A 27,545-nucleotide genomic window follows, 5' to 3' on the forward strand; every position below is an offset into this window, starting at 1 on the left:
TTACCCCCGCCGCTACACCGAGAGCAGCCGGCAGCGCGAGAGCGTGCTGCCCGGCAGTGCCCGAGGCTCCGCTCACCCCCGTTCAGCATCGCTCCCGCCCGTGCGCTCTCCCAGCCCCTTCCAACCGGAGCCGTTCCGTGAAATGCCGTCCCTGCTGGAAGCCGGTGGGCTGGGCAGGGGCACGATGGGGCTGGTTATCGCAGTGACTTCTGCAAACTCTTCCATCGCCACTGCGAAGAGCCGCACGAGAGCGGTAAATAGAGAAGGGGTCTGGGATGGTGGCGCAGGGTGGGAATGTTCTAAAGAGAGGGGGTGTTTTTGAAAATAAATTGAGGAGAAAATTCTAATGGTTCAAAGAAACACTAAAGTTAAGAAACAAACACTACAGAAAGGAAGAGGAAAGCAAAGGATGCTGCTGTCTCCTGTACTGCAAACTGCAGGAATGAGTTCAAAAACACTTTCACCAGATTCAGCTGCTTCTGAAACCCAGGTTCCTAATGCCTGCCCAGGCCAGATGCCGTGAAGATCTTAAATGTCTTTCACTCCAGCTAAAACTCTTGCCTCTTCCCTCCACACCTTTATCCCCTGAGCTGTCTGACTCACCAAATCTTTTGGTTTGGAAATCCCTGGTTTGTCCTTCACTACAGGTCCCAGCACAGCCTTATCACCATGGCAAACACTGTGCTTCTGTCCCATGACAGGTCCTGTGCAGCAGGGAAGGGTTAGCCCCATTTCATGGGAGGGGGGAATATAAAAAAGGAATTAATTACAGGGAATTAAGGAAGAGGGGTTTGGGAAAGTATGGGAGAGCCAAGAGTAGGATATCAACACCCTCTGACTGCAAAGCAGTGAAATAGGATTGAAGATATCTTCACTAGGCTTTGGTTCACTGGAGAAAATTCCTTCTTCCTGAGTCATGCAGTAACCACAGGACTGAAGGACAGAAGTGAGGAAGGATATCTGTGTGTTTTCTTTCTCTCAGCCATTTAGAGAAGACCCAGGATGCTCCTTTCACAGGCCACAGACTGGAAGGGACATTCCTATTAACCCAGTGCAAATCCATTTATATTCAGCTGTCTTTGCAAAAGCTTCCTCATTAGCTCCTTACAGAATGGGAGTTATATTGCAACACCAGCAATTGAACAAAGCAAGGCTCAGCAATGGACACCCAGAGCAGAGAGAGTTCTTGTAAGGCATCAATTCAACCCTAACTTCTACATCAAAGTACAGGTGTAGCAGAGCTCCTGACCACACAGAAGGCACATGCTTGCCAGTGGTATGGAGAGCACTTGTTTGGTTTCACATGTGATGTCCTCTTCAAAGTAACCAGGGGAAAACAGTACAGGTTGTAAATGACTTATTGTGCAAACCCTTCGCATATCCAGTCATTTTTGCTGCCATCCTGTAAGATTATAGACTGCTGTTCCAAATCCAAACTGTGAAAAAAACCAAGGAAATGCTCCATAAATTCTTCTGCCATCTAGTTCCCATGGAAAACAACTAAAATCTTGTTTCTGCCTGCTAATAGTGGCCACAGGATTGAGTACACATCAATTGTATCAGTCACAACCACTGAAAATCTTACAAAGGTAATTTTTTAAGATCTAAACTGTACTTAGTCTGATAAATATGTCTTGCTACAATGATCAAATCATCAAAACAATAATAGAGAGCAAAAATTCTGTGTTGAGGTAGGCCCCAGTCTGTGCAAGGGACCAAAACCACTGCAGTGAGTCAAGTGTCCTGGGGGCTCAGCAGGAAACAACCCAGACGGGATGGCTTTGCCTTACACAGGAATCATTCTAGAGAATTTCAGGTGTGCATCAACCCTCCAAACCACAACCCTCTGCCCACCAAAACCATCTGAACACACAGTCCACAGGACTAGAGCAAGGCAGATGTATTCTCCTTAACCAGCAACTAGAAACTCCTCAGGCAAGACTCACAAGAGATCAGCCAGTTCTCTTTGAAAGAGGTCTGCAATGCTTTTTCAACTCCTGTGCTGGCCTGTGAGACATATGAAGGTCTGGGATACTTTGGTTCAGATATTTGAAAGGACAGGCATGGGAGTCCTTGCCTATCTTGTTAGATTTTCTGTCTCAAAATGAACTGGAATGTGACGGCAAAAGCTGAGATGTACAAGCGAGCAGTTTCGGGAGGTTATCGTTTGTAGCAGGGCAAGTGTGTGATATCCCGCAATAAATGTTAAGCAGCACCTTTGGTGAAGTCCAGAGAGGGAGGACTGTTACTGTGCTCCTACTGCACTGCCACAGATTGTGACAGGAAAGGCCACCTCCTTCCTTACACCCCAGGCAGGGCATTGACTGGTGGCAAAGGGCAACTTCAGGCAAAGGCTGGTTTCCGTCACTCCAGCTGCAGCCACGGCTCACTCGGAGCAGCCGGACAGACAGATGGCTCTGCCTGCACGAGCCCCTTCCGCAGAGTCACAGCATCACAGAATGGCTCAGGCTGGAAGGGACCACAGTGGCCCATCTGTTCAACCTTCTGGCTGAAGCAGGGTTCTTCTAGAGTGCATGGCACAGGATGGCATCCAGACAGTCCTTGAGTCTCTTCAGTGCAGGAAACTCCACAGCTCTCTGGGCAGTCTGGTCACTGCACGGGAAAGTTGCTCTTCATGTTCAGGTGGAATGTCCTGTATCAGTTTCTGCCGGCTGTCTCTTGTTCTATTGCCCGGCACCACCAAGCAGAGCCTCCTCTCGACGCCTCTTTCGATATTTCTACACACGGATAAGGTCCCCCCTCAGTCGTCTCTTCTCGAGGCCTAACAGGCCCAGCTCCCTCCGCCTTCCCATACAAGATCCGCTCCAGTCCCTTGCTCAGCTCTGCCGCCCTCCCTGGAGCTCCTGCAGGAGCCGCCCCGGCCCTCCGCAAGCCGGGCCCCGGCGGAGCCCCGCGGTCCCGGCCCCGCCGCCCCGGCCGTGACGCGCCCGGCCCGCGCCAATGGCGGCGGCGCTCGGAGCCGGTGTGGGCGCGGCGCTCCCCGCCGGCCGCGGCTCCGCGGGGCCGCCCTGCCGGGGCGCGGCGGCTCCTTCCGCCGGGAGCGGCGCCGGGCGGCGGGAGGCAGGTAAGGGGCGAGCCCGGGGCTGGGCCGGGGCAGCGCCGCTGGCAGCCCGCGGGCCGGTGCCGAGCAGGGCAGGGCAGGGCAGGGTGGGTGGAGGTCGGGCCCCTGCCGCCCTTCCCGGCGGCTCCGGCGCCGTGGGGAGCAGTGGCGGAGCCCTGGGGAGGTGCCGGCACTTTGCGCAGCCCCGCGGGGAGGGCGCGGGGGGCGCCCCGGGCGTTTCGGTCGCGCCGCCGCCGGCGGAGCCCCGCGCCCGCCTCCCGCGGGGAGCGGGGCTGTGCCCGGCCCGGGGCCGCCCGAGGCCGGTGGCGCCGCAGCCCCGCACGGCTGCTAAGCCGATCCGGCCTTAATGCCCGGGCCCCGTGCGGGGCTGCCGGGCGCGGTGCGCGCCTTGCCGCGTCCGCGGAGCGCTCTGGGATCCCCGCGGGCTCCGAGCAGCGCGGCCGTGGCTGGATGGGGGTACCGGAGGAGTCCCCGCTCGGTTCGTGTGACACCGAGGAGAAATGTGTGCGCGGCGTGCCTTGGAACACGTCCAGTCTAGGGGTGGTTCGCATCCTGCCACCGCCACGGCCTGAACTCGGGGAAAGGGCCCTGCTCTCCCGAGGAACAGCATTGCTTTTATTATATGCAAGGAGTTGGGATATTTTTCTGGAATTCTGTAGCAATCAGTGATACACCAGGCCACTGGAAGTTTTAATTACCAATATGTTTTCTTCATCGAAGCATTTTAGTTCTATCCAAAATTACCTGGCTGAGCTGTGGGATGAGGAATAATTCAGCAGATCAGGTTTTTTCCAGGCCCCTGAGATTACTTGACAACTTCTGCCTTCACTGAAAAGCACATAAACCAGCAGCACTAAGAATCCTTCAAAACTGGGCAGTATCTGTCTTCATCTTCTGTAGCACAGCCAGTGCAAAAGGGGCCTAAAGTGAAGTCCTTAAAGTTTATAATCCCAAATGCATTTGGGATTTTCCCATGATGCCCCAAACACTGTCTCAAAAGTTCAGATGAAATAATATGTAGAAACCCTCACTTGTCTTGGCTGCCTTGAGTATTTTAAACCAGTTCATGAGCCTGCATTATTTTAGTTGTCTCATCTTTGTTTTTCTTAACTTCATAATCTTTGGAATTTTCATCACCTTTTCCTGAACTGTTCCAGGTACTTTTCTGCTTGCCTGGACTGTCATTCCAGGTACAGGCCTTCATTTATACATTTGCCCAACTTTAAGAGACCCAAGCATGTACTCCATTAGAGAAGGATATAAAGAAGGTAAATGGTTGATCCAAGAGCAGACAAAGATTCATGCCTTCAAAGTCCCAGCAACAAAGAGAGGGAAATGGTGAAAACCAGAGGATTCATCTTAGTTATGCTACAGCTAATAGGACAATTTTGCTCATGACCTTCCCCTGGTATCACTCATTCTCTGCTGCTGTTTTCTTATCACTGTTACCTGTTCTTCACCTGTTGAATCCAGGTTTTTCGGTACTTAGCAGCAGTAATTCTGTGAAGCAAAGACTCCTGATACATTCTCCCTGGGATCTCAGGGGAATTTCCTGTGCTGTTCTTTGACTCTTACCCAGCTGTGTGAGATTCTCCACAATTTCACCACTGCCATTCACGTAGAGAGTGCAAGTCAGTCCCTGTGTGCCACCTCTTTTGTCAGAAAGCAGGCAGGCAGCTCTCCTTAGGCTCTTGTATTAAAAGCAGAGTTGCCATTTGACAGCAAAGAAGCAGTGTTCCACACTGACTACAAGCAAGAATTCCTCTTTCATTGTTTTGTATCTGGGTCCCCTTTCCTCCTTTCCTCTCCCAGTTCCCTACTGCATACTTAAAGGAGCTGAAGGCAAAGTTCAAAACATTCATTAGCAATTCTGATTGTCAAATATACAGAGCTACCAAAATTTGTCTGTTTTGATGGCACCCAGAAGGTCAAGTGACAGAAATACCCTGTCCTTTCTGAACAGACTGATGTGCACCTGCCTCACCCCTCTGAGAAGGGCAGGGCTGCAGTGCCCAGAAAATGACAGGTTATTATGTGATAGAACCAGAATGGAACTCAACCAGGTCTCTGCTGCCAAACCATGCTCTGTGTGTACTCAAATTCATCACACCTGCATATAAAGATCCTAAAGTTGGATCTGCTCCAGAATGCTTTGAAAGAGGTTTCCTGGCAGGATGCTTATGGTTTAAAACCAGATGTGTGCTTTTGGAGAAGCTCCCTTTCACATCCTTGCCTTTGTACCTGTGTAGGTACACAGGTTACACAGAGAGGAGGCTGAGCAGGAGGGATCAGGGGATATCAGGGCTTTGTGGAGCTGAGATGAGCAGGGTGTGTAGCACCACCAGCATTACCAGATCCTGAGAGTGGAGCTGCCTGCTATGAGATGGTCTGTGCTGCCTCATCTCAGTTCAGAACTGATGTCTGTCCCCAGCCTGCCAGAGCTGTCCTGTTTATTTCTGAGCTCCTGTAGGATGGACTGTAGTGGGCTGGTAGAAAAGTCTTTCTTATGGCTTTTCAGGGACTTCTGAGAGGGGTTGGCTGCACAACTCTGACAAAGAGGTCTGGCTGCCAGCTTTGCACAGGCTCTTGTTAAAAAATCATTCCTTACATCTTAATTTAATTTGACTGATGATGGCTCAGAGCATGACTGATCTGCAGTAGATTCAAGATCCGTTTTTGTACCCATCATTTCCAGCAATAACCTTGGTTTTGCCTTTCAGATATGGCCATGCCCAGTTCCCTTTTGTGGGCTGTTGACATTTTTGGGAGGGTTTACACTCTCTCTACTGTTGGCCAGTACTGGGAGCTGTGCAAGGACACACAGCTGGAATTCAAGAGGGTCTCTGCTGTCAAACAGTGCTGCTGGGGAATAGCCTGTGACCATCAGGTGTACACCTACGTGTTCTCAGGAGATGTTCCCATCAGATACCAGGAGGAAACCTATGAGAACCAGGTATGACAGGTACAGTACCTCTCACACAGCCACTGCTTGGGCTGACAGCACCTCCTACATCACCTGTCTCTGTGTGTTTTTCTCACAGGAGGATTGATCAGTTTTATTTGTTTTCATTTTTTATCAGAAGTTTCTGAAGAGTACATATATGTGCCAAATACCAGGTTATTTGTGTAGTATTTAAATTCCCAAAGGAGTTACACTTCCCTGCCTCTAGCAAAAGCAATGCCAGTGTGAACTCTGGCCTGTTCTGTGTGAGCCATTTCAGACTGGAGCATTCACCCTTTTCACTGATTATTTCCATTTCTCCTTGGTGACAAATACACAATCCCCTTGAGAAAACGTCCCATGTAACTTCCTGGCAACAAAGATCAGAAATATATATGATCATATATTCTGATAATATATTATCAAAAATATATTATTCTTTAAACAATGTTACTTCTTAGTGTTCCAAATACTTCTCTAATAAAGGCATAACTTTCCATTAAAGTACCAAGTTCCCAACTTTTTCACATAGAAGTGTTAAGGTGATCCTTTCTATCTGATGCACTTCAAAAGAATGTCTTTAAAACAGTATTTTAAAGGAAATTTATCACATTTGGTTGTAAGTTAAGCAAAGGTTAATTGGGAGAGAAAATTGGTGAATTTTCTTGAGCACATTTCTCTGATTTTTAATGGGCAATAGAATGAATTGGGAAGAGACATTAACTTACCTGCATTGGCAAAAGTACAACAAATCAATTTTATACATTATTTAATATTGATACAGCTTTTCAGCCATTGAAGTATGTTCCTTTTATTGTGTAAACATGTTCTGTAAAATGCAAAATTTAAAATTTCATTTGTTACTTTAAAACTAACATTTTGTTTGTTCTAGGTAATGAAAAATGGAAAACAAAATACTAGAAAGCACAAAAAGAAATACTCTACAACAGCTAGCAATGATGAAATTAAACTGAAGTAGTTTGCAGATAATGTGGAAGGCAATTTAGCCTTTCTAAAGAAAAGGCTAAATTTCTAGTAACAGCAAATAATATTTTGTGTAAAAATTATTGATGGATTTTGCACCACTGACTTTCCACGTGCCCTAAAATGTAAGACAGTATTACAGGACAGATTTTCACTGTATTTCTATAGTATGTAGGAGTGTGGGGGAAAAAAAATGACATTATTGGTGAAAATCCTTATGTTATCACTTCTGTAACTGATTCAAGGCAGATTAGGGAAAAAATATAAGATCCAGGGGAGATTTGCTGATACAGTTCTCTCAACACTGTTCCTGGCAGAGGCAGTGCTGTTTTTCTAGTGCAGACAAGATATGAATCATCTTTCTCTGGGAGTAGATTCGAGATAGCAAGGCCATCCATGCAGCATTACCCTAATGCTGCAGTGTCATGGTGCCATACATCACCAAAGAAAAAAGCCCAGTGCCTGGTAAAATATAGCATCAGATGGTCCTATTTATGTAGCTGAAAATGACTTGGCTGGGACAAGCTCTGCAGTCAGCCCTTCTTTGATATTTAAAAAAGCTTCCTCCAAAGGCTGTGTCAGGGAGGGGCTCATGGAGTGAGCACTTTCTCATTCACCCCAGGAATTTATTCCTCTTCTACTGCAGAAAGTAAGAAACATGTCGTGACTCCCTATAGATGTGCAATGAGATAATGTGGTCTCAAAGAAAATACTTTATTTATTATTTCTGGCAGCGCTGGAATCCCGTTGGTGGCTTTTGTGAGAAATTACTGCCCAGTGACCGCTGGCAGTGGAGTGATGTGAGCGGGCTAAAACACCAGCAGCTTGATAGTTTCACACTGCCTTCACCACACTGGGAGTGGGAGTCTGACTGGTATGTGGATGAAAATATTGGAGGGGAACCAACAGAGAAAGGGGTAGGTGAACAATACCGAAAAGAGATCTGTTCTGGGAATCCTTACTCTGTAAAATAGAAGGAACTTTTATAGAAGTGTAAAAAAGGCTGTAAAAATAAAACTTGCCATAGATACTTCTTTCTGAGAAATAGCTCAACTCTAATACAACAGAAAGAAGGATCTTGTTTGAAGGCTTTTGAAGTCTATAGGAGATTCTATAGAAGCTTTTTTCTTTTGATCAGGCCACGAAATCCTGGCAACTGAATGCCATTGTTATTTAAGGTCTTTACTATGAAGAAAGTAAAATGTTTTACTGTGTCTTGTTTGTACTGTGTATATCACCCAGAGGAATTTGGGCATGATTCATAACTCATTCAGGGAATTAGCTGATCTGTTAATCAGGGCTCTAGAGACACAGAGAGTGACTTGTGTTGTGATTCTTGTGCAGAATTGCTCTCAGTTATGACTTCAAGCTTTCCCTTGATCCTGTTTTTTATACAAGAAAACCTCTGTTTGCAGGGCTGGACTTACGCCATAGACTTCCCCAGCACCTACACAAAGGATAAGAGATGGAATTCTTGTGTCAGACGCAGGAGATGGATCAGATACAGGAGATACAAATCACGGGACATTTGGGCGAAGGTTCTGGATCTCTTTTACATATTAAATAAACTGATTGTCTGAAATAATCAATTAGAAGTGCAGAGAAGTTAATTTTTTATGACTTCTCTGTTAGCTGGACTTGGATTCTTTCACTTCTGGCTTGCTATTCTTGTGAGCATAAATGGAAGGCTGGGATTTTTCAGGGAAACCTGTGGTAATAAGGTGCCAAACCTTATGGTAATGCAATTAGAGATGGGTGCTCAGCTCCTTTGCAAATTTGAGATCAACTTTTTAACTTCCTTTGGCTGAGTGACAAAGCACTCTTGTTCAAGGTGGTACCTGCCTTGCATCATTCACAAGCTGTGTGCTTTATCTGTGTGAATAGCTGTTCTTTAATAATTGTTGTTCCATTCTAAGAACATTCAAAATTTGTAATTTGTGGCCTTTCAGCTTTCCAATTCTGAATGCACTGTTCTGTGAGTAAAAACTTCCTTTAGTTAAGGTGCAAAACACAGACTCCTCCATGCTGCCTTGGCAGCATTTCCCCTCTCTGCATATGGAGGCCTTGAGTGAGAGGGAGAATCTCCCTGCTCAGCCCCTCTGGGGGGTGATACATAACCAATCTGCAAGACACAAGTTATGCCACCAGCCAAGTCACCTGTTTGCAGTGTCTCCTCTCCTCAACCTTCCTTCCCTTTGCCCCAGATTGTGTCCCATGATGAACCAGACCAGCTGCCAGACCCTTTCAATGACATCTCCATCGGAGGATGGGAGATCACGGACGAGCCTCTCGGCCGCCTCTCAGTGTGGGCAGTTTCTTTGCAAGGAAGGGTATGTGTGTGTTCCCCAAGTTTTCTAATAAAAAATACTAGTTCAAAGGAGTTAAATACCTGTAGAGCAAGGCAGGGTTGTTATTGTCTTACACTGGTAAGGAAATGCACTGCTTGTGCATCTGGCAGAGGATGAAAAGCTGCTTTGAGACGACATTACGTAACAACTTGTGTTGTAAATGGAAAGGCTTAGTACTTCTAGGGTTGTTGTTTTACAGAAGCCTTAACCTCTATGAACAGGTGAATCTTAAAAACTGGGGCTGAGTAGTAGAATATTATATCTTGAAAAATGCTCAGAATGCTGACTGTGGTGCTGGGAACAAGGAGAAGGAGCCTTAAAACCTGACAGAGGTTCTGGTGAAGCATTGTGCTGTGCCTTTGGGGTGGAGAGACAGGGGTGATTCAAGAGTTTACAAAATGGTTTTTCAAAGACTTACTGATTGGAAAGTGATCACCTCCTGACCTGGCAATGTGGCATCCAGCTCTGACATGTTTTCATTTTATTTTCTATTGAAAACTATACATCTTTCTCTGTTATTGTTGTTGGTTTTAAGCCTCCCATGGGGTCTCCTCTTTTGCTCAGTCCTGTGAAGATTTGACTCTTGCTTTTCTTCCTTCATCCTTACAGCATATATCTAATATTCCTTTGTGTCTAGACACTTTCTAACTTGTGGTCTCAGAATGTAAGACTTTTAACAGATAACCTGAGCTTTCAGTCACATTTGGCACTGCCTGGAGAGGCAAGTAATCCTGATTACATTGTTTAAAATAAAACTCCCTATTCCTCATACTTTCTAGTAATACATGACAAGCATCCCAGTCTAAAGCCTTACTTGACTGCCACTGTAAAATGCTTTTATTTCCCAAGTGAAAGTCCCCAGGGAAATAAAGTATTCCTAAAAATGAAGATTCAGCACTCAGCAGTCATGCTGTGGAGCATTTGTATGACTGCCACAGGATACTTTCTGTGTTTGACCTTTCTGTTTTGACTGTGATCTACAGAAAATTGCAGTCCAAGACTAACAAATGGCTGAACGTCACCAAAGGCTGCACAGAGAATGGAATTTTTCCCCCATATTGTGACAAGCTCTGTGCAGTTAAAGTGAGGCCAGGCTCTCAGCTAACAGTAACATTTCTGTGTTATGTATTTGTTCACTCTTGGTTTATATAACATGCCCTGAAATACACTGAAGTGGTTTAAATGTTGAAATATACACAGAGCTTGTAGCAATTGGTTACTGCACCCAATCCAGATGTAGTTCCATGATAAAAGCTGCTCTGTAGAACAGCCTCCTCCCTTAGTACATAAGGAAATAGCTTCAACTGCATAATCAACATTTAAGAAAACATACCTTTAAAGGTCAGAGTGCCATACACTACATAAAACAATTCTCTTGTTAAAGGAGAGCTGTTCTTTCCAGTTTGTCTTTACTCTTGTCTCAATGGTTTCATTGTTGTAGTGATATTTTTTCCTTATTTCATTTGGTTTTGTTTTTTTAAACTTGCCTAGGTATGGTACAGAGAAAATGTCTGCCATCACAATCCAGAAGGTTCCACGTGGTCCTTAGTCACCACTCCTGGTGAAGTTGTACAGATCAGCTGTGGACCCTATGACCTCCTTTGGGCAACTCTCTGGGAAGGGCAAGCTATTGTGAGAGAAGGAATTGACAGGAATAACCCTCAAGGTAAGGTTTGTTAAATCTGGCTGGAAACCCCTTTGATTTGTAGTGTTGAATAAGAAACTAACCTACAGTGCCTTCTGGGTTCTGTCTTTGCAGGAATTTCCTGGAGCACTGTGGAGTCCCCAAGCTCTGAAAATGGGATCATGCACGTCTCTGTGGGTGTTGATGTGGTGTGGTGTGTTACAAAGGACAGAAAAGTAAGAGGGTTCATGTTCTGCTTTTGCTTTTTCCTTCCCTTTCCCTGTCTGTTGCCCTCAAACAGGAGTGTAACTTGCACAGGAAGCATTGGTGATTTGAACTCTCTGTCCCCATGGTTTGGGGAATTCTGGTTCCCCTTGCTGTTATGGGAATGCTCTGTAGTTTCTGATCGTTGAGTTGAATTTAAGGAAGACCTTTTCTTTTTTTTTTGGAAGGAATTTTCTAAACCCAAGTCAGACAGATTTGGCAGGTGGATGGGGATGTGGGTGGGGATTGGATGAGGATCCTCTTCTAAGGGATATTAAGCATCAAAATTGAAGTGACTCCTGTTTCCACAAGGGAAAGCAGCAGGAGTATTCTCATCTACACTTTCCTGCATGATGCTATTTTATCTTCCTACTGCAACTGTTCCCTCTGAATCAGTCTTTTAATGTGGAGGTTTGGTATTTAATTAGGTGAGATATCTCTTATGTGGATGTGTGATTACTTTCTTACTGGAGTTTTAACTTAGAATGATGGAATGTCTTAAGTTGGAAGGGACCCATAAAGATGATGGAGTCCCACTCCCCACTCCTTCACACTGAATTCAAAGCCAGGCCTGAGCTCTGTGCTTGTGCAGCACTTCTGTTGAGTTTCTCTGCTGTAGTGAGTCAATACTTGCCAGCTGAGCCATGGTAACAGGCTGTGCCCAGCCTGCTCCATCTGCCACACAAATGCACTGTAATAAATGGAGATAGGCTGGTGCATTTTCCTTCAGATCTGCCACAGGGCAGTCAAGCATCCTAATGTTATGGGATTCAACCAACAGCTTCTAAGGGAGCTGCTTGCTACTGTGACTCTATGGATATATGCTACTTACAGAGGGAACTTCTTCCAGGTGCCCAGCCCACAGACACTTTGAGATTGGTAAAGTCAGATCTAAGGGAAGACAATTTAAAGAGCTGTACTGCTAAAGACATCCCCCTGATAGCTCCCTCTGGCAGCTCTGCTTCTAGGGTTTGAATGTAAGAACCCTATTTAGAAGCCCATTCAGAGTGATCAAAAATAGCCTATGTGGTGATAGTAATAGAAAGTATTTTTCCAAGAGCATAAACATTAACTCTGTCACAGGAAGTCCTACAGAAAAGTCTCCTTTTTTGGCTTTTCTGGCTGCAGGTGGACACACAATGTGGGTACTATTGGGTGAATTGTTTTATCTTTATCTGATAAAGAATCAAGGAAGTAATTGATTTCTTAAGACAATGTGGCAAGTCAGTGTTAGAGATTAAGACTAATCCACTAAAGAAACTAAATTCCTGCTAGAGCAGAGGGAGAAAAATTTAGACTTTCTGTTGTTGTTGTAGGTATGGTTTAGAAGAGGAGTGAACTCACATAATCCTTGTGGGACAAGTTGGATTGAAATGGTTGGAGAAATGATGATGGTGACTGTAGGCTTAAACAACCAGGTAAGAGAGCAGGGGAGCAGCTAAGAGGGTATTTACATTCCCCTCTAAAGGGAATGTTACCTCTAAGGGGTATATTCCTTCTAGTGCAGGAGCTGTTCACACGTGGGGAGGGGTCTCAGCAGTGCCAGTAGGGCTGGCTGGACAAAGGGATCCTGGGCTTAAACTGCTGGGAGGGAGAGGCTGAATTCTGCAGTTCTGCACCTGAAGGTGACAGCCAGCACGTGTCTGGTATGGCACAGGGAGGTGCAGACTGGTTTTGGTACAGAATTTTGTTCTGCATCTACAGTGTCAGCATTAAGGAAGAACACAAAAAGAAAATGCTGTGTCCAGCAGTTTTCTGTGCTCAATTCTGCACCACTGCACCTTTTTTGTATCTGATACCTGCTGCATTCCAAGCCACTTCCTTCACCAAGCCCTTTCCCCCCGTAGGTCTGGGGAATCGGCTGCGATGACAGAGCGATATATTTTCGTCAAGGTGTCACACCAAGTGAGCTCAGTGGGAAGACATGGAAGGCAATTGTGTCTGGCAGGGAGAGTGACAGATCTCAGACTGGGAGCTCAACAAGTCTGCTCAGGTACTTCATGAAATACCTGCTCAAGGCTTCGTACAGTAGCAAGGGTTTCAATGCTAGGAGACGTTTCTTTACATTCAAGGGCTACAGACAAGGAGGAGTGGGGAAGACATCTCTAATCATGTATGCCAAAAGGCAATTGCATTTTTGCCATTAAAATTAACAATAAGCAGCATTTGTTGCACTCAGAGAAGAATCTGAAGCTCCCACATTGGAATTCACTGCATGCCTGCAGTAAAGCATGTTCCTCTGGGCTTTACTATCTCTATCTGGAACTAGTCTCTAATAAGAGAAGATGTTATTTATGAAATACAATGAAAGAGTATCAACTCTACTAAGGAATTATTCTTCCTGAGTGTCACTATACGTTTCTTTTCCTAGGGAGGTTAAATCAGTTACTCCCCCTGCCTGCTTGCCTCTGGGCTGTACCACACATGCCAATGGATCTGACTTGTTTGAGCCAGAGTGTGTGCTGAGATGTTCCCTTTGGCAAAGACAAATCATAAAAGCAGATAATGGGCTTTAAAAAATCCTATTCATTATTTTGTATTCAGAAAATGGGATGCATTTTCCTGAGCGTTGTAGGCAGCCAACACCACCAATTGTTTGAAAAGATCAATAAAATTCCTTCCTATGTTTCAGATTCACTAGACCAGTTTGCCAGGTTTGTGTTGGACTTGTTCCTCTGATGATAGAATTTGACATTTAAAAGAGAAATCTGCTGTTTCTCTCCTGCAGTGAAACACTAAGTCAGTTTCTGTGTGTCTGCAATCTAAGGCCTGTGCTGATTTACAATGCTTTGGATGATAATTAATTATCTATTTGTCCTTCAGTGCTGGCTGTTTCTTTACTGATGATATTCAGAACCAAACAAGCGCGGTCATTCAGGGTGATGCAGATCCTTCCTCTGATACAGAGCTGCCCGGCGTGCCCCCGAGCCCTGCCAGCCCTGCCCTGCTGGGAGCTGCAGCTGCTGGGAATGGCCCAGCCAGCCAGGCTGCAACATCTGCACGGCTGCCTGTGGATCCTCTGCACTCTGAGCAAAGAGAAGCCACTGCTGCCTCAGCTAGTAATGACAAAGATAACCTTGAAATGAATAAATCTCCTGCAAACCCAAATCCTTCTGCAGAACTGCAGTGGATAAACATTGACTTGAAGGAGGCTCAGAAGCATCCAGTGCTGTCTGTCAGCAGCTTTGCAGACACATCCAGCCTCTCTTCCCTGGGCGCCTTCTCGGTGGGAGCCGAAGACCAGTACGGAGCTGATGAGCACCCGCTGTGGGCCTGGGTGTCTGGGGGAGGCTGTCTGGTGGATCTGCACAGCCCACTGAAGTGGTTCACTGCTCCATCAGGTACTGGCCAGTCACCACAGCACACCCTAGTTCCAGTCACAGCTCAATATGCTCTTTAAGGAAAATGTTGGTTTTTTCTGAGCAAAGCCATGGTGCAAAACTTCTGCTAACCCACTTTCTCTTACTGCAGTTTGTTAATAGGTTCATGTCTGAGCAAAATGCTGCAGTATGTAGCTGTAGAGCACTTTGGGCTTGAGATAAATAAATGTATAATTGATATTTTCTCCTGAGTTCCTGTAGCAATTTTGTAAAGTAATCTGTGCTGGATCTACATCTCATTTTTAATTGTACTGAAACTGCAGCTTTGGGCAAAACACATAATATCACTGAGGAGTAACAGGAAGGAGTGAAAAGGGCTCTCTTGGGAGTGCAGATGCTGGCAATAACTGCCTCACTCTGCCATTCCTACTGAAATGGATAAAATAAACCATGAACTGTGGCATCTCAGTATTTAACAGTCTAATTTGTGATGTATATTATCTAATTACCTTGCAGTATATTATCTAATTATCTTGCAGTTTAGTGAGAAAACTCATTTTTACAAGGTTATGGCTTTAAAAGCTTCTATATAATCTATCTAGTGATCCTTTTTCTATGAATCATTTACCAAGTTTGGCTGTAATACATTGATCCAAATTATAATCATTATAAAAATGGTGTTAGACTCGGTTGATCCAGTCTGGTGTTGAAAGGAGCAGTGTTTTACATTTCACAGAACGGTACTTAAAGCTCACTGGAGTTTTTGGGTTCGGTTCTGTCCCAGGTTTGTCATCATCTGTGCAGTCTCTGTCCCTGTCCATCACTCCTGCACAGACAGCAGCGTGGAGGAAGCAGATTTTTCAGCAACTCAGTGAAAGGACAAAGCGGGAACTGGAGAATTTCAGGCACTATGAGCAGGCTATTGAGCAGGTAAGCAGTGAGGACATTTATCTCTTATCTTCTAAACACATCTGGGAATCAATAATACATTTCTGACATACTGATTTGAGCTTACTGTCAGCTTTATATTCTTGCCCTTGTTGTCAGTGACAACTTTCCTGGATTATTAATGTCTGAGTTCCCTGTGGGAAATTAACAGCTTGTCAAAGATGGAGCAGCAGTATTCATCTAAAAGCATTATCAGATAGTTTTGTTTAGGAAGAAACAAAGCATTGGTCAGCATTATTTAGGTACTGTGAGACCTCAAATCCTCAGAGAAATGGTTGCAACAGCAGAACATTATATGAATTATTCCACCACAGGATGAGGCATCTTAATTGAAACAGTGACTCAAGGAGGTGAGCGTCCCTCTCTGTGGCCATTAGGACTAATTTAACTTGCGTAAATAAATGATGCAAACGTCAATGGCAGCACATAAATAGCAGCAGTTTTGTTTGATGTTCCCTTTCTTATGACTCCTTGGTTCTTTTCAGATTCATTCATATTGTTGGTCCCTTCATTGCTAATTGCCAAATGACATCTAGAATTATTTGATTCAAAACACTTGGAGTCCAGGGATTTGATCACGTTTTAAAAAATTACGTCAAAAGCCTTTAAATTCCAAAGAGAGGTTGTGTTATAACAAGAGCAAACTTGAGTCAGTTACTACCTGTGTGCTACTGCATTCTTGCAGGGTAAAAATGTTACTACTGTTGTACACGTGCTACCTTAGTATCTTTTTATCCACTTTCATGAGTTTCCATACTCTGGTACACTCTTTATGGGAATGTGTGATACAGGTGTATGAATGTATGATGAGGTGTGATACAGAGTAACCTGCAGCAGACACAACTTGTGGGCACAAAACCAGCATTCTGGAGAAAGAAAAAGTCATGCAGTTTCTTTATTCCTTTTATGTTTTCCTTGCAGTCAGTTTGGGTTAAAACTGGAGCCTTGCAGTGGTGGAGGAACTGGAAGCCTCATAAGTGGATGGATGTTCGAGTTGCACTGGAGCAGTTCACTGGGAGTGATGGGATGCGTGACAGCATCCTGTTCATCTATTACATGTACCATGAGGAGAAAAAGGTGTGTTCAGCTGCAGACCCCTGGAAGAGCTGCCTTTGGCAAAGGGAAGTCTCTGAAAGGGAAGCAGTTTCTTTAAAGGAGGCAAATTATGGCACCTACTGTTCTGAGGTTTGGCAACCAATTCAAAGGTAACCCCAGGTACCAGCAAACCACAGGCTTTTCTGGGCTGTGTCAGAAATACCCAATCACAAACCCCTCACATTGCTTAAACCATCAGTTCTCACTAATTAGGAATTCTTCTGGAAATTCAAAGTATTCTTGATTGTGAAGAGCCCAACTTGGCTGGACAGGGTCTTCCCAAGTAGGGTTAATGCCTGCAGGCAATAGGAATCAGAGGCAGGGCGAGGCTGGAAGTGGAGTCCTATTCCCTCTGCGCCAAGAATTGATTCTTTGCTGTCCTTGGCAGGAATGCCTTGTTTGTAGACTTGGAAGTGCAAAATTGTTGGCTCTGTGGAAGGTTTGCCTTAGTCACAGGGGTTTTTTTCTCTTGTCTTAGTACATCCATGTGTTCCTGAATGAAGTGACCATTATAGTTGAAGTGCTGAATGAAGCCAAGCATTCCTTTGCACTGTACACACCTGAGAGGACAAAGCAGCGATGGCCAATCCGCCTGGCAGCCGCAACAGAGCAAGAAATGCATGACTGGGTAATTCTGGGCATCTCTCTTTTCAAGCTGGCAATATCTGCAATAAAACATAGAAGCCAGTCTCTGAAATGTCAGCATTACATTTAAACTCTTGAGGCTACTCATCTGGTTTTTAAGTGTAGGTATTTAAACCATCTGATCAAACTTATGTAGAGACACCTGAGCCTTGTTATCTGCTCTGAAGTCTGCTTGCTTTCTGTTGCTGCAGTTATCCACAGCAACACCAATATTGCTTTACATTCTCTTCCTATCTCTGCATATAGATTAGGGTAGGAATGAGTTAGGAGTTGAATTAAGTTACTGTGTTCTTCTGCATTGGTAGAAGAACCATTCTCTGTTTTCTTTGCTGCAGAGAGTCTTTTGTACAGGCAGACAGGTATAGATACACTGGAGCAGGGGCAAACCTGAGAGATGCTTCATCCTGATCAGCTCCTGCAAACCACAGCAGTTCCAGTGGTTGTATAATAATTTCTGAACCACTGAATTCTAGTGCCTTTTGAGAAAAAGCTGCAAATTCACTTTGCTGATTGGCAAGAACGTGCAGAGGTAAAATTTTGTTTAACAATACTGAGCATCTTAATGGGAATTTCTGTTCTTGCTGTAAATGGAAGCTTTTTTTGCTTCTTGTTTTGTAGCTGTCTTTGCTGAACATGTCTTGCTGTGAAAGCAGACGGATTCAAGGCCCTCCTTCTCACCATGCCATTTGGTCAGTTACTTGTAAAGGAGACATCTTTGTTAGTGAGCCAAGTCCTGAGCTGGAGGCCGGACCCCAATTGATGCCATGTGACCAAATGTAAGAGGCTTCTGAAGCTGTTCTTTCTGCATGGGATGCCATCCAGCAAAGAATGTCCTGTCAGTCCAGTGGCTTTGATGGCTCTTGGAGTGTGCAGTACACTGCAGATGTCTCTCACTGACAGGGTTAATGGCTGCCTTCCTACTCATGATTGCACGTGAAGAAATTCACCAAATCATATTTTAATTCTTAGATGCAGGAAATATCCTTGTGATTTCAAAAGCCTTTCTCACTGAGATCCCAGTTTTTTAAATTGCATCTTTAATGTCATAAGAGATAGCCTAAACTGAAAGTAAATTTAATCGCTGTAATTGGAATATAATTTGAGCCTTCAGTTTTATCTGAATCAAGAAATCTGAAATTCTCAGTCTTCCATAGACACTGCAGTCCAGGAGCAGTTTCTCGACAGTTTTTATGACAACTGTGGCAGTATGGTACTGCAGACTCCTCAAGCAGAACAATACCATCTGCTTTTTGGGAGCTGTTCAGAGTGAAATGCTTTCAACTGGCAGCTGCTTTCACTTTGGGATTGCACAGTGGTTGGACAAGTGAGCAGAGAAGGTTGCCTGTGCTGAAGATTATTGGCTTGTTGGTGGGGAAAGCACCCATCCCTGAAGGATGTGGTGTTGAGTGCAGTGTCCTTTCCTGGCAGGTTCTGGCGGCAGGTGGGAGGGCACCTGCGGCTGATCGAGAGCAACAGCCGGGGCGTGGTGTGGGGCATCGGCTACGACCACACAGCCTGGGTGTACACTGGTGGATATGGAGGTGGCTTCATCCAAGGTACAGCTTGGCAGTGATGGAATTTAAAATGTAATGTCTTCGAGCTTTAGCTTTTCTCTAATCCACATTGTTCATTCCTCACAGGACTGGCCAGTAGTGCTGATAACATTTACACACAGTCAGATGTGAAATGTGTTTACATCTATGAGAACCAACGGTGGAACCCTGTCACTGGATACAGCAGCAGGTTATTTACTCCATTTATTGCATTTATGTACTTTACTACTGTCAAATGAAACAAGGGCTTTGTTCTAGCTTGGAAAAGTTATTACACTTACCCTATCTTCAGTCTCCTCCCACATTCATAGTTAACCTGTGATGGAAGGAGCAGTGTTTCTCAATTTTCTTATTTATAATTATGAAAAGTGTCATTATGGCAAAACATTACAGATCTGTGCTTTGTGATTGCACAAAGTGTGCCTACTTGCAGTACCTTTCACTATTAGGACCAGACAGAAAAGTTATTAGGATCTGTATATTCCTATACATATTGTGCTAAATACACTGGGTCCTTGAATAGTATATTTGACCAAAAGTATAGAAAAATACATATCCAATTATATGGCATTCAATTTTAAATAGTAGTGAGGAATATCACTCTACAGAGAAACATTTACAAGGTCCTCAAGTCTGCTATAACTGGAAGCAATTGTACAGATTCTTTCCCACTGTGCTCATCACTCACATGATATTTCTAAATAGAGATTAATGATGGCAGTGTTTTGTGTGTGAAAGCAGGAAGTGCTACAAAAAGGTTTTTTTTTCCCTTGCCTTTTAAACGCCCTGTTGTAAATGACCTTGCATTCCTTGTGCACTGTTCCACCACAACAGAGGTCTGCCCACAGACAGATACATGTGGAGTGATGCCTCTGGCCTGCAGGAATGTACAAAGACCAACACCAAGCCTCCTTCTCCGCAGTGGTCTTGGGTAAGTTTTGGCTTACAAATTTTTTTACAAAGTCCAAGCTTAGCAAGTAGGATACAAGACTTGAGTTCAAGGGGCCCAGATTTTCTTCTGGAATTTGTTGTAACATTTAACTTTGTTTTCCCCATTAATAGTTAGCAATAATGTTCCATAGTCAAAAGAATGTTAAGCACTGAGTGGAGTGTTTTGTTTAATGTGACTTAGATCCTTTTCTCCTCCGCTGAATTAAAAAGATTTGGGAACCTCTGTACGTATTTCAAGTGTAAGAAGGTTTCTAGCAAGCCAATGCTCTCCAAAAGGTGGAGATAAATAGAAGAGGTGTTCATGATACATTAGGTGTTGATTGTTACTCCCAGTGTCCCTGTTTGCCCACAGGTCTCAGACTGGTACATCGACTTCAGCCCGGCAGGTGGCACAGACCGCGAGGGCTGGCAGTATGCAGCTGACTTCCCAGCGTAAGGAAACTCCTCTTCTGCCAAATCCCAGACTCCAGTCCTCACTCCTTCTCGTTTCTGGTTTGTCCCTTTGACAGGGACTCAACATTGCCTCATTTCCCCCCTTTTTGTGGGCATGCCAATATTTGCAGGGAGGGAGGGCAGCAAGGTGAACTTGGCAAACTGTCACTTGAAGAATTTTAAAATCAGGAGTTGTGCCTGGTGGGCAGATGGAGGCAGTGCTCTCAAGCTGGTACTGACACTGGAGATGCTCTGACATCCTCATGAACATTGTTTAAATCTGTTTTGGTAGGTCCTACCATGGGCACAAGACAATGAAAGACTTTGTCCGACGGAGGCGCTGGGCAAGGTGAGGAACCTCAATATAAATAAGTTTTGAAGTTGAATTCTAATTGCTCACTAAGTCTGCTTTAGTTATGAGGTGAAGAGTCTTGTCAACAACACCCAGTCAACAAAAGAAAAAGTAAAGAAACCTGAAATAAATAACCCAGCAGAGAAACTGATGACCTTTAGCATTATGTCTCTAATTGTAAGTCTCTATGAGTAGTTACCCTCTTGGATTTTGTGGGATCTGTAGATAAAAGTCAGACAGTTCTTCTCTATATCTGATTTTCCTTATGGTAAATAATTAAGGCATAGTAGACACTCAGTATATCAGTACATATTAGGTCACTTGTAACTGCAGGTAATAGGCATTTTATATTAATAGTTTCAACTTATGAATTCCACATACGGAATGCTGGGCCACAGATAGGCCAGCTCCATTTCAGTCAGAGGAAATGTCCGGGTAGAACCCAGAAAACAGTAAACTGCCACTGTATTCTATAAGCTGGGGAAGTCTGTGCATTCCCTGTTTTTCCAACTTTTCTGTTCTTTCTATACTAGAGCATCTAATAGCTGTGCTAATTAATTGCTGTGAACTTACACACTGCTCGGTTTAGTATTGATGCTATAAAGTATTTTTCCCCTTGTACAAAAAGCTCTGAAGTGAGGTTCTGAAGCATCAAAAGTGTTATTTCAGGATATGCAGCAAAACAAACCCAGTAAATCAAAATGGTGACTTGAAATAAAATAAGCAACTTGAGAAATACCCTCTAATCTAAATACATCCTCTTGTTTTAACTACCAATTGAAAATTGAAAACAAATAGACTCAGGGTTGAATCTGGTTTTTCAGAACTGGAGAACAGAGGAATGTTCTGATGTTTTTTAGGACATTATTAATACATGAAATTATTGTGGTGATGACAGAGTCTAACATAATTTCCCTAATTGACAGCACTACTTTGGTGCAATTTCCACAGAAAGAGTACACTCAGTCCCAGCATGACTTACTAAGTCCGTCATTTAGACTGCCTGCCTCAAGATGCTACATAACCTTTTTAACAGACCAGCCAAAAAAGAATTGTGAAGCTATTCTTTTAACCAAGACAGAGGAAGGAATGAGCTGGGTGTGGAGTTCTCTCTGCACTTTATTATCCTCCTGCTGCCCAGTGAGTCTGAGAGAGCTATGGAGCAATGTAGCACCAGTTGCAGACTTCTTGGGTGGTCCTGTTTTTATAAAGTAACTTAAAAAAAAACCTAAGCAAACAACAGAAGCTTTGAGAAATCAATATTAGATCAGTGTTAGTTCAAACTTCAAAACCTGATTAATTGTTAAAAACCTCTTTCAAATTAAAAATAGAAATATTTAATGAAAAGCACTACCTAATGAAAGGACTTTAGGACCGGAAGTCAACAATAGACTGGGAAACCAGTTATGGAAAGTACACACTTCTGACAGGTTTGGGCTTTTTCTGCTTCAGAAAATGTAAGATAGTCACCAACGGGCCATGGCTGGAAGTGCCTCCTGTTACCCTGTGGGACATCTCCATAATTCCCAGTTCAGATGCAGATGATGAAGAAGCAGTAGCACTGTGGGCAATCAGTGACAAAGGAGACGTGCTCTGCAGGCTTGGAGTGACACAGCAAAATCCAGCTGTAAGGCTCCCTGTTTGTTTTTACTGCTTATTGATGTATTTAATGTAATATGCCAAGTACATACAATCACACAGGGCCCTCTCCCAAAACACCTTGTTATTTTTCACCCTTTGTGTCCCAGATTTGCAAGTCCCTGTCCATCAGCTGTATCACAGTTTGCTGCCCACGTTCCTTTTAATAGTGTTTCTCTTGCATAATCCACCTGAGCTTGTGCCACATCACCTGCAGGAGCCTCTCTCAGCTCCTGGCCATCTTCTCATGAAGCATTTTACTTCCACTTTTCTGCACTGGCAGCTTAATTCTTCTTTTTTTGTTTGTTTTTTGAAATGGTTGATAACAGGTGTGTCCCACTTAAAGGAATTGCTGAGGAATGGACTCTGTGAAGCATGGTCCCACTCTGGTGCCTCAATACCAGTAGGATAAAAACCAGGAAAAGCATCAAAGAAAATGCTTTAGTAGAATTTGGAGAAAAACTACAAGAAATTGAAAAATATTTAAAATATTTTCTCCTTCCTGATCTGTAAGGCTGTGCAGCAGTGAGAACTGGAATACTGTCTCTGGAATGTGAAATCTATGTCAGCTGATTTTTATGAGGAATTAAAGTAAAAAAAAAGAAGGCTCTAGTCCAGCTGTTGAAAGACATGTAGATGCCTAAAATACAGTGATTTTAATAAAAAAGGTCCTTCATGGTCCAACTTAGTTATTTTCAAAGAGTTGTATATCCAAATATCTTTGAGGATCAGCAGCCTCATTTCTGTTTGGTTGTAAAGTTATGTAAGGTTTATTCTCTTTATCCTCCAGAACATTTTTCACTATGTTGGTTTTTTCTCATTTGGTAATAATCAACAAGATTTTGTCCTGGAGGTTTTAAGCACTGCTTCACAATTCATCTCCTGTGATTTGTTAGGGAACATCCTGGCTGCATGTGGGAACAGATCAGCCCTTCATTTCCATCTCCATTGGAGCATTTTACCAAGTGTGGGCTATTGCTAGAGATGGTTCTGCCTTCTACAGGGGTTCAGTGTCTCCAAACAAGCCTGCAGGTAAGAACTTGTACTTCAGCTTTTGCTTTGCTCCACTGCCATGTCTGAAAAAGTCCAGTCTGTTTCGTAGAGGTGTTTCCCAAAACAGTGCATACAAATAATACAATAATTATAGCAGTTAATTTTCAATTCACTTGTGTAATTTAAAGTGTTCATTTGTAAAAAACAATCTGTTAAAAATGTATGAAGTGTGATGTCATTCACAGCTTTCCTGCACAGCAATGTATTTCAGCTGCAGACATTTCCATACCTAATTCTATTTTTCAATGCTTAACTCAAGATTTGTGACCTTTAGGTGACTGTTGGTACCATATCCCTTCACCTCAAAAACAGAAGTTAAAGCAAGTCTCAGTGGGACGAACATCTGTGTTTGTCTTGGATAAAAATGGTAAGGATTTAAAAAACTATTAGTCAGGGCTACAAAAAGTACATCAGTCTGTACTAAACTGATTTAAAAAGAAGAGGTTAAGTTAGAACTGGACAGATGAATACTGGTGCTCCAAAGGGACTAATTTCATACTGAAGGATCTGGAGGAGCAGTGCACTTAAGTACTGCTTCTGAAGGCTTGGTTGTTGTATCTGATGGTGCCCTGGGTAACAACAATGCAGCACCTGTGCTCTGTGGGGGGAAGACACAGATGAATGTCAGAGAATTGCATGGCTGGGTTTTGTCTGGAATCCTGCTCCAAAACAGATAAATCATGAAGCACCTTTTGTACAAGAAACAAGCCTTTAAAAACAGATTCAGACACCTTCATCTCACTTGCTTTTGTTGTCTAGTGTCTAGTTCCTTATATAAACATTTTTCCCCAAGAAGTTTTACAAAACAGAGTATTTGCTATTTTTTATAAGCAATAGCTACAGAAATACAAATTCCAAAGTGGGAGCTTCATTTTGTCCATCTCTGTAACACCTTAGCCAAAACTGCATTTCCCTGAACACAGAAAGAATTCCTGGTTTATGTTGTTTACAGCACTTGAGACAAACAGCCATGCTGGGCTGTAACCAGCACTCTTTGTTTCACAGGCAATCTCTGGTACCGGCAGGGAATCACACCCAGCTACCCTCAAGGATCCACCTGGGATCATGTTTCAAATAATATCCGTAAAATGTCTGTAGGGCCCCTGGACCAGGTGTGTATTAAGCTTCCTTGTAGCTCATGAGTTTGTTAAAAATTATGTAGAATATACTTTAATAATTCAATGTTCTTCAGCCTTAGTTTTGTTTAACCTCCTTGCACAAAATGTTAGTCTAAATGCTAGAATCTGATAGCGAGAGAAAAAATCATCCCAATGGAATAGTGATACAGCCAAGCCCTCTGCTGAACAAAGTCTCATTAATTTAACAAGGTTATATATTTCAACAAGGCTTTTTATATATTTAATCTATTTCGTGCCAAGTCTTATCTGGCAATGTTTTAATTATAACACTGCTCTATAGTTTGTTTGGGTGTCTCTCTGCCTAAATTAGAGCATTTTCAGCCTATTGAAGAACAAACCTGATTTTTGAAAGGGGTCAGACAGAGATTTTACATCTGGGAAGAGCAGCACATTTTACTGCCTCTCTCTGCTTCCTTGAGGTGTGGGTGATAGCTGACAAAGTGCAGGGCAGCCACAGCCTGAGCTGTGGGACCGTCTGCCACCGGACTGGTGTCCAGCCCCTGGAACCTAAAGGCCTCTCCTGGGATTATGGCATTGGGGTAAGTGCTGGGGGCACAGAACTGCCTGAAGTTGTCCATCCCAATGTCTGTGGGCTCACAGGGAAAGGGAAGTGCCATCCTGCCCAGCTGGCCAGCATTGGAAAGCTTGGATATACCTGCAGGAAATGGTAATTTTCCTTCAGGTTTAGGTTCCTTTTTGAGATTATTATAATGGGCTGTGCAGTCATAGCTGGGAAGTTGTTTATTTGCATTTGATAAGTATTCATTTTAAACAGGCACTTTAAAAGTTGCAATGGAAAAACTAGTGGAGTAAGAGCCATTTAAAAGAAAGTAGATTCCTTCCTGGTCTGCACATGAATATGCTGCTGTACCCTGTCATATTCTCGATGTTTTGAGAAAGGCTATTTCAAGGTTTTGCCACCTTTTAAGTTGGTGGAACATCTGCAGTGGTTCTGTTATGAATGCCTGACCCTACTAATCTCAATTCTCCATGATAAAAAACAATCCTCAAATTTACCATTTCTGTAACTCCCTGTCAGGGAGGTCTGCTGTGTTTTGTTTCATTTCACAAGGAGCCTTTCTTCTGATTCATCCCAGAGCAGGATTACTTTCCTCATGAACAAATAGAACAAACTAGCAGGGCACATAAAGCATCACATCACATAGAGCACTGAGAGGGTGATGTTTCTCCTTTTGAGTTTCTGTGTCCCTTCTTCACAGGGTGGGTGGGAGCACATTACAGTCAGAGGAAATGCAACACAAGCATCTCGGGCTGCTGTGCCTGACACCGCCGAGGAAAACCCAGCAGCATCGAAGGAGGGAGAAGATGAGGAGAGTAAAGGGAAAACAGAACACTCTAAGGCCCCTCTGATGGTCAGTGAAAGTCAAGAATTGGACAGAAATTCTGTTAATTGTTGAATTGTTGCCATCTACATGTTGCTAACAAGCAGTAGGCAATAGTTGAAAAAGAAATAGATGTCTACTGCTTGGAGAGAAAAACATGACATTTTTTGTGCTACTAATATGTTTGACTGAACTGGACTTTGCAATGGGGTATTTTAAGTACTGAATCCTTCTAATGCATCTATGTGACTTGATAGAGTTCATAGTTTTGTCAAAGCAGGCAAAGGTTTTTAACCACAGTGTATTTCTGACCCTTTACCACAGCTGCTACACACCATGCAAATGTGAATATCTGCACCGATGATCACTGTATTTATTTCTTTTTTTTATGCTCCCTACATTTCTCTTATATTCACACACCTTGCACGCTGTCCTTGAGATTCATCTTTGAGCACAGATGAAAATGTTTTTTCAATTTGAATGAATGCAGGCAAACACAGCTGGCCTGTTGGTAGAGGCCCTTACAGAAGCACAGAGCTCTGCTCACGCGAGGGCTCCATGTCTAAGGATGGACTGGCTCAGGCTGTTCTTGCTCCCATCACCAAAATCAAATTCTGCACAACTCTGCTTAGGCTGCAGTTAGCAGGAAGGACCAATTTTTGCTGTCCTTTCTCACAGTGTGTTAATGAGGCAGCAGAACCCCTGGTTTCAGGGAGTCTCTGGAGAGCCCAGTCGGGCTCAGCTCTGCACTGACACTGCAAGCGCTGGGAAATCATGTTCTGTCTTCAGCTGAACTGAAACTGGGACAGTTGAAGTACACAGATGCCTGCCTAAGGAGGCTGGAAGGGACCAGACTCTGGAGGCTGTGTTCTGGATCATTGCAAAGTATGCTCTCCTACTGTAGAAGGTAAAGGAAGGTCTTAAACTGACTTTACAGTGGTAGGAATGCAAAACAACTGTACTGACAGCAGTGGAGTTTGCCAGTGTACACTGATGGCAGTTCAGAATAAAGCTCTGCTCTTCATTTTGAGTAAGTGATTTATTCATCCCCTTTTCCAACATGAAACCACTTTCTGTTCTCAAAAAAAAGCTGTTTTTCCTGACCTTTTATCATAATTGGACAGTTTACATTCATTTCTCCTCTCTGTGTGTGACTGTACATGAAGCTATTTTTATATGATTTTGGTGTGGTCTCAGTACTGTATTTGTAGAAGTAAAACTTATGTTTGCACGTATTTAAGGAATATATTTGGTATTTAATGCCAAGGAAAGCACTGTTTCCAAGTCCAAATGTGAATGAAGATTGAAGATGCTTTACTGTTAAAAAAAAAGAACCTGTTGATCTTTCCAGTATGTGATTAGAGATTTCTGGTTTATACATACATTGTGGGAGAAGCATAAATCATGTGTTGCATTAATTACCGTAATAGGTTTTGCATTACTTGCACAGTATCTTGTCCAAATAAATAACTTTATTACATGTATTTTTAGAGAATTATTAGGATTGTATTTTTCTCTGCATTGTATCAAGGTTTTTCCTTTTAATAGTCAGTGTTTACATCTCCAACAATCAACCTGATTGCATACAATAAGCTTTATAATGTACCTTTGCATTTTTCCCTACATTGCCAAGTTTCACTTACTTTACTGTAAAAGGCTGGGTTTAAGTGAAAAAAAAAGTTATAAGTTGCTTATGTTTGAGTACTAAGTATTTGCCTTCTAAAATATTATTTAGAAAATTATTTAATTTAAAAATATAATGTCATTGTTGTGGCTAGTTAAAGTATGGAAAAGTGACTTTAAACTGAAGCAATTTTGAAAAATAAAAGTAAT

General features: G+C 43.3%; 1 protein-coding gene across 2 annotated transcripts; it reads left to right on the forward strand.

Moving 5' to 3' along the window:
• The first annotated feature begins 2,967 nt into the window (after positions 1-2,967).
• On the forward strand, positions 2,968-27,545 carry TECPR1 (tectonin beta-propeller repeat containing 1). Of its 2 annotated transcripts, XM_084216252.1 has the most exons (25): positions 2,968-3,085; positions 5,803-6,035; positions 7,742-7,924; positions 8,423-8,545; positions 9,212-9,337; positions 10,847-11,021; positions 11,115-11,215; positions 12,560-12,661; positions 13,091-13,236; positions 14,067-14,584; positions 15,348-15,493; positions 16,433-16,588; positions 17,085-17,234; positions 17,870-18,027; positions 18,680-18,807; positions 18,892-18,994; positions 19,639-19,735; positions 20,108-20,187; positions 20,480-20,536; positions 21,992-22,166; positions 23,074-23,209; positions 23,505-23,597; positions 24,236-24,342; positions 24,789-24,908; positions 25,590-27,545. In XM_084216252.1, exons 2-25 carry the CDS (start codon positions 5,805-5,807, stop codon positions 25,785-25,787), a joined length of 3,609 nt encoding a protein of 1,202 aa, XP_084072378.1. In that variant the 5' UTR covers positions 2,968-3,085; positions 5,803-5,804; the 3' UTR covers positions 25,788-27,545. The 2 variants fall into 2 exon arrangements, with proteins under 2 accessions (XP_084072378.1, XP_084072379.1); XM_084216253.1 differs by lacking the exon at positions 7,742-7,924.

This window comes from Fringilla coelebs, assembly GCF_963513975.1.
Source record: "Fringilla coelebs genome assembly, chromosome: 16".
Lineage (NCBI taxonomy): Eukaryota > Metazoa > Chordata > Aves > Passeriformes > Fringillidae > Fringilla > Fringilla coelebs.

Excerpts from the sequence above, each read along its gene's own strand:
- TECPR1 (XM_084216252.1), top strand. The coding sequence starts at position 5,805 with ATGGCCATGCCCAGTTCCCTTTTGTGGGCTGTTGACATTTTTGGGAGG. Across the intron at positions 9,338-10,846 it reads CAGTTTCTTTGCAAGGAAGG|GTATGGTACAGAGAAAATGT; the intron begins GTATGTGTGTGT and ends AAACTTGCCTAG. Across the intron at positions 22,167-23,073 it reads TGACACAGCAAAATCCAGCT|GGAACATCCTGGCTGCATGT; the intron begins GTAAGGCTCCCT and ends GTGATTTGTTAG.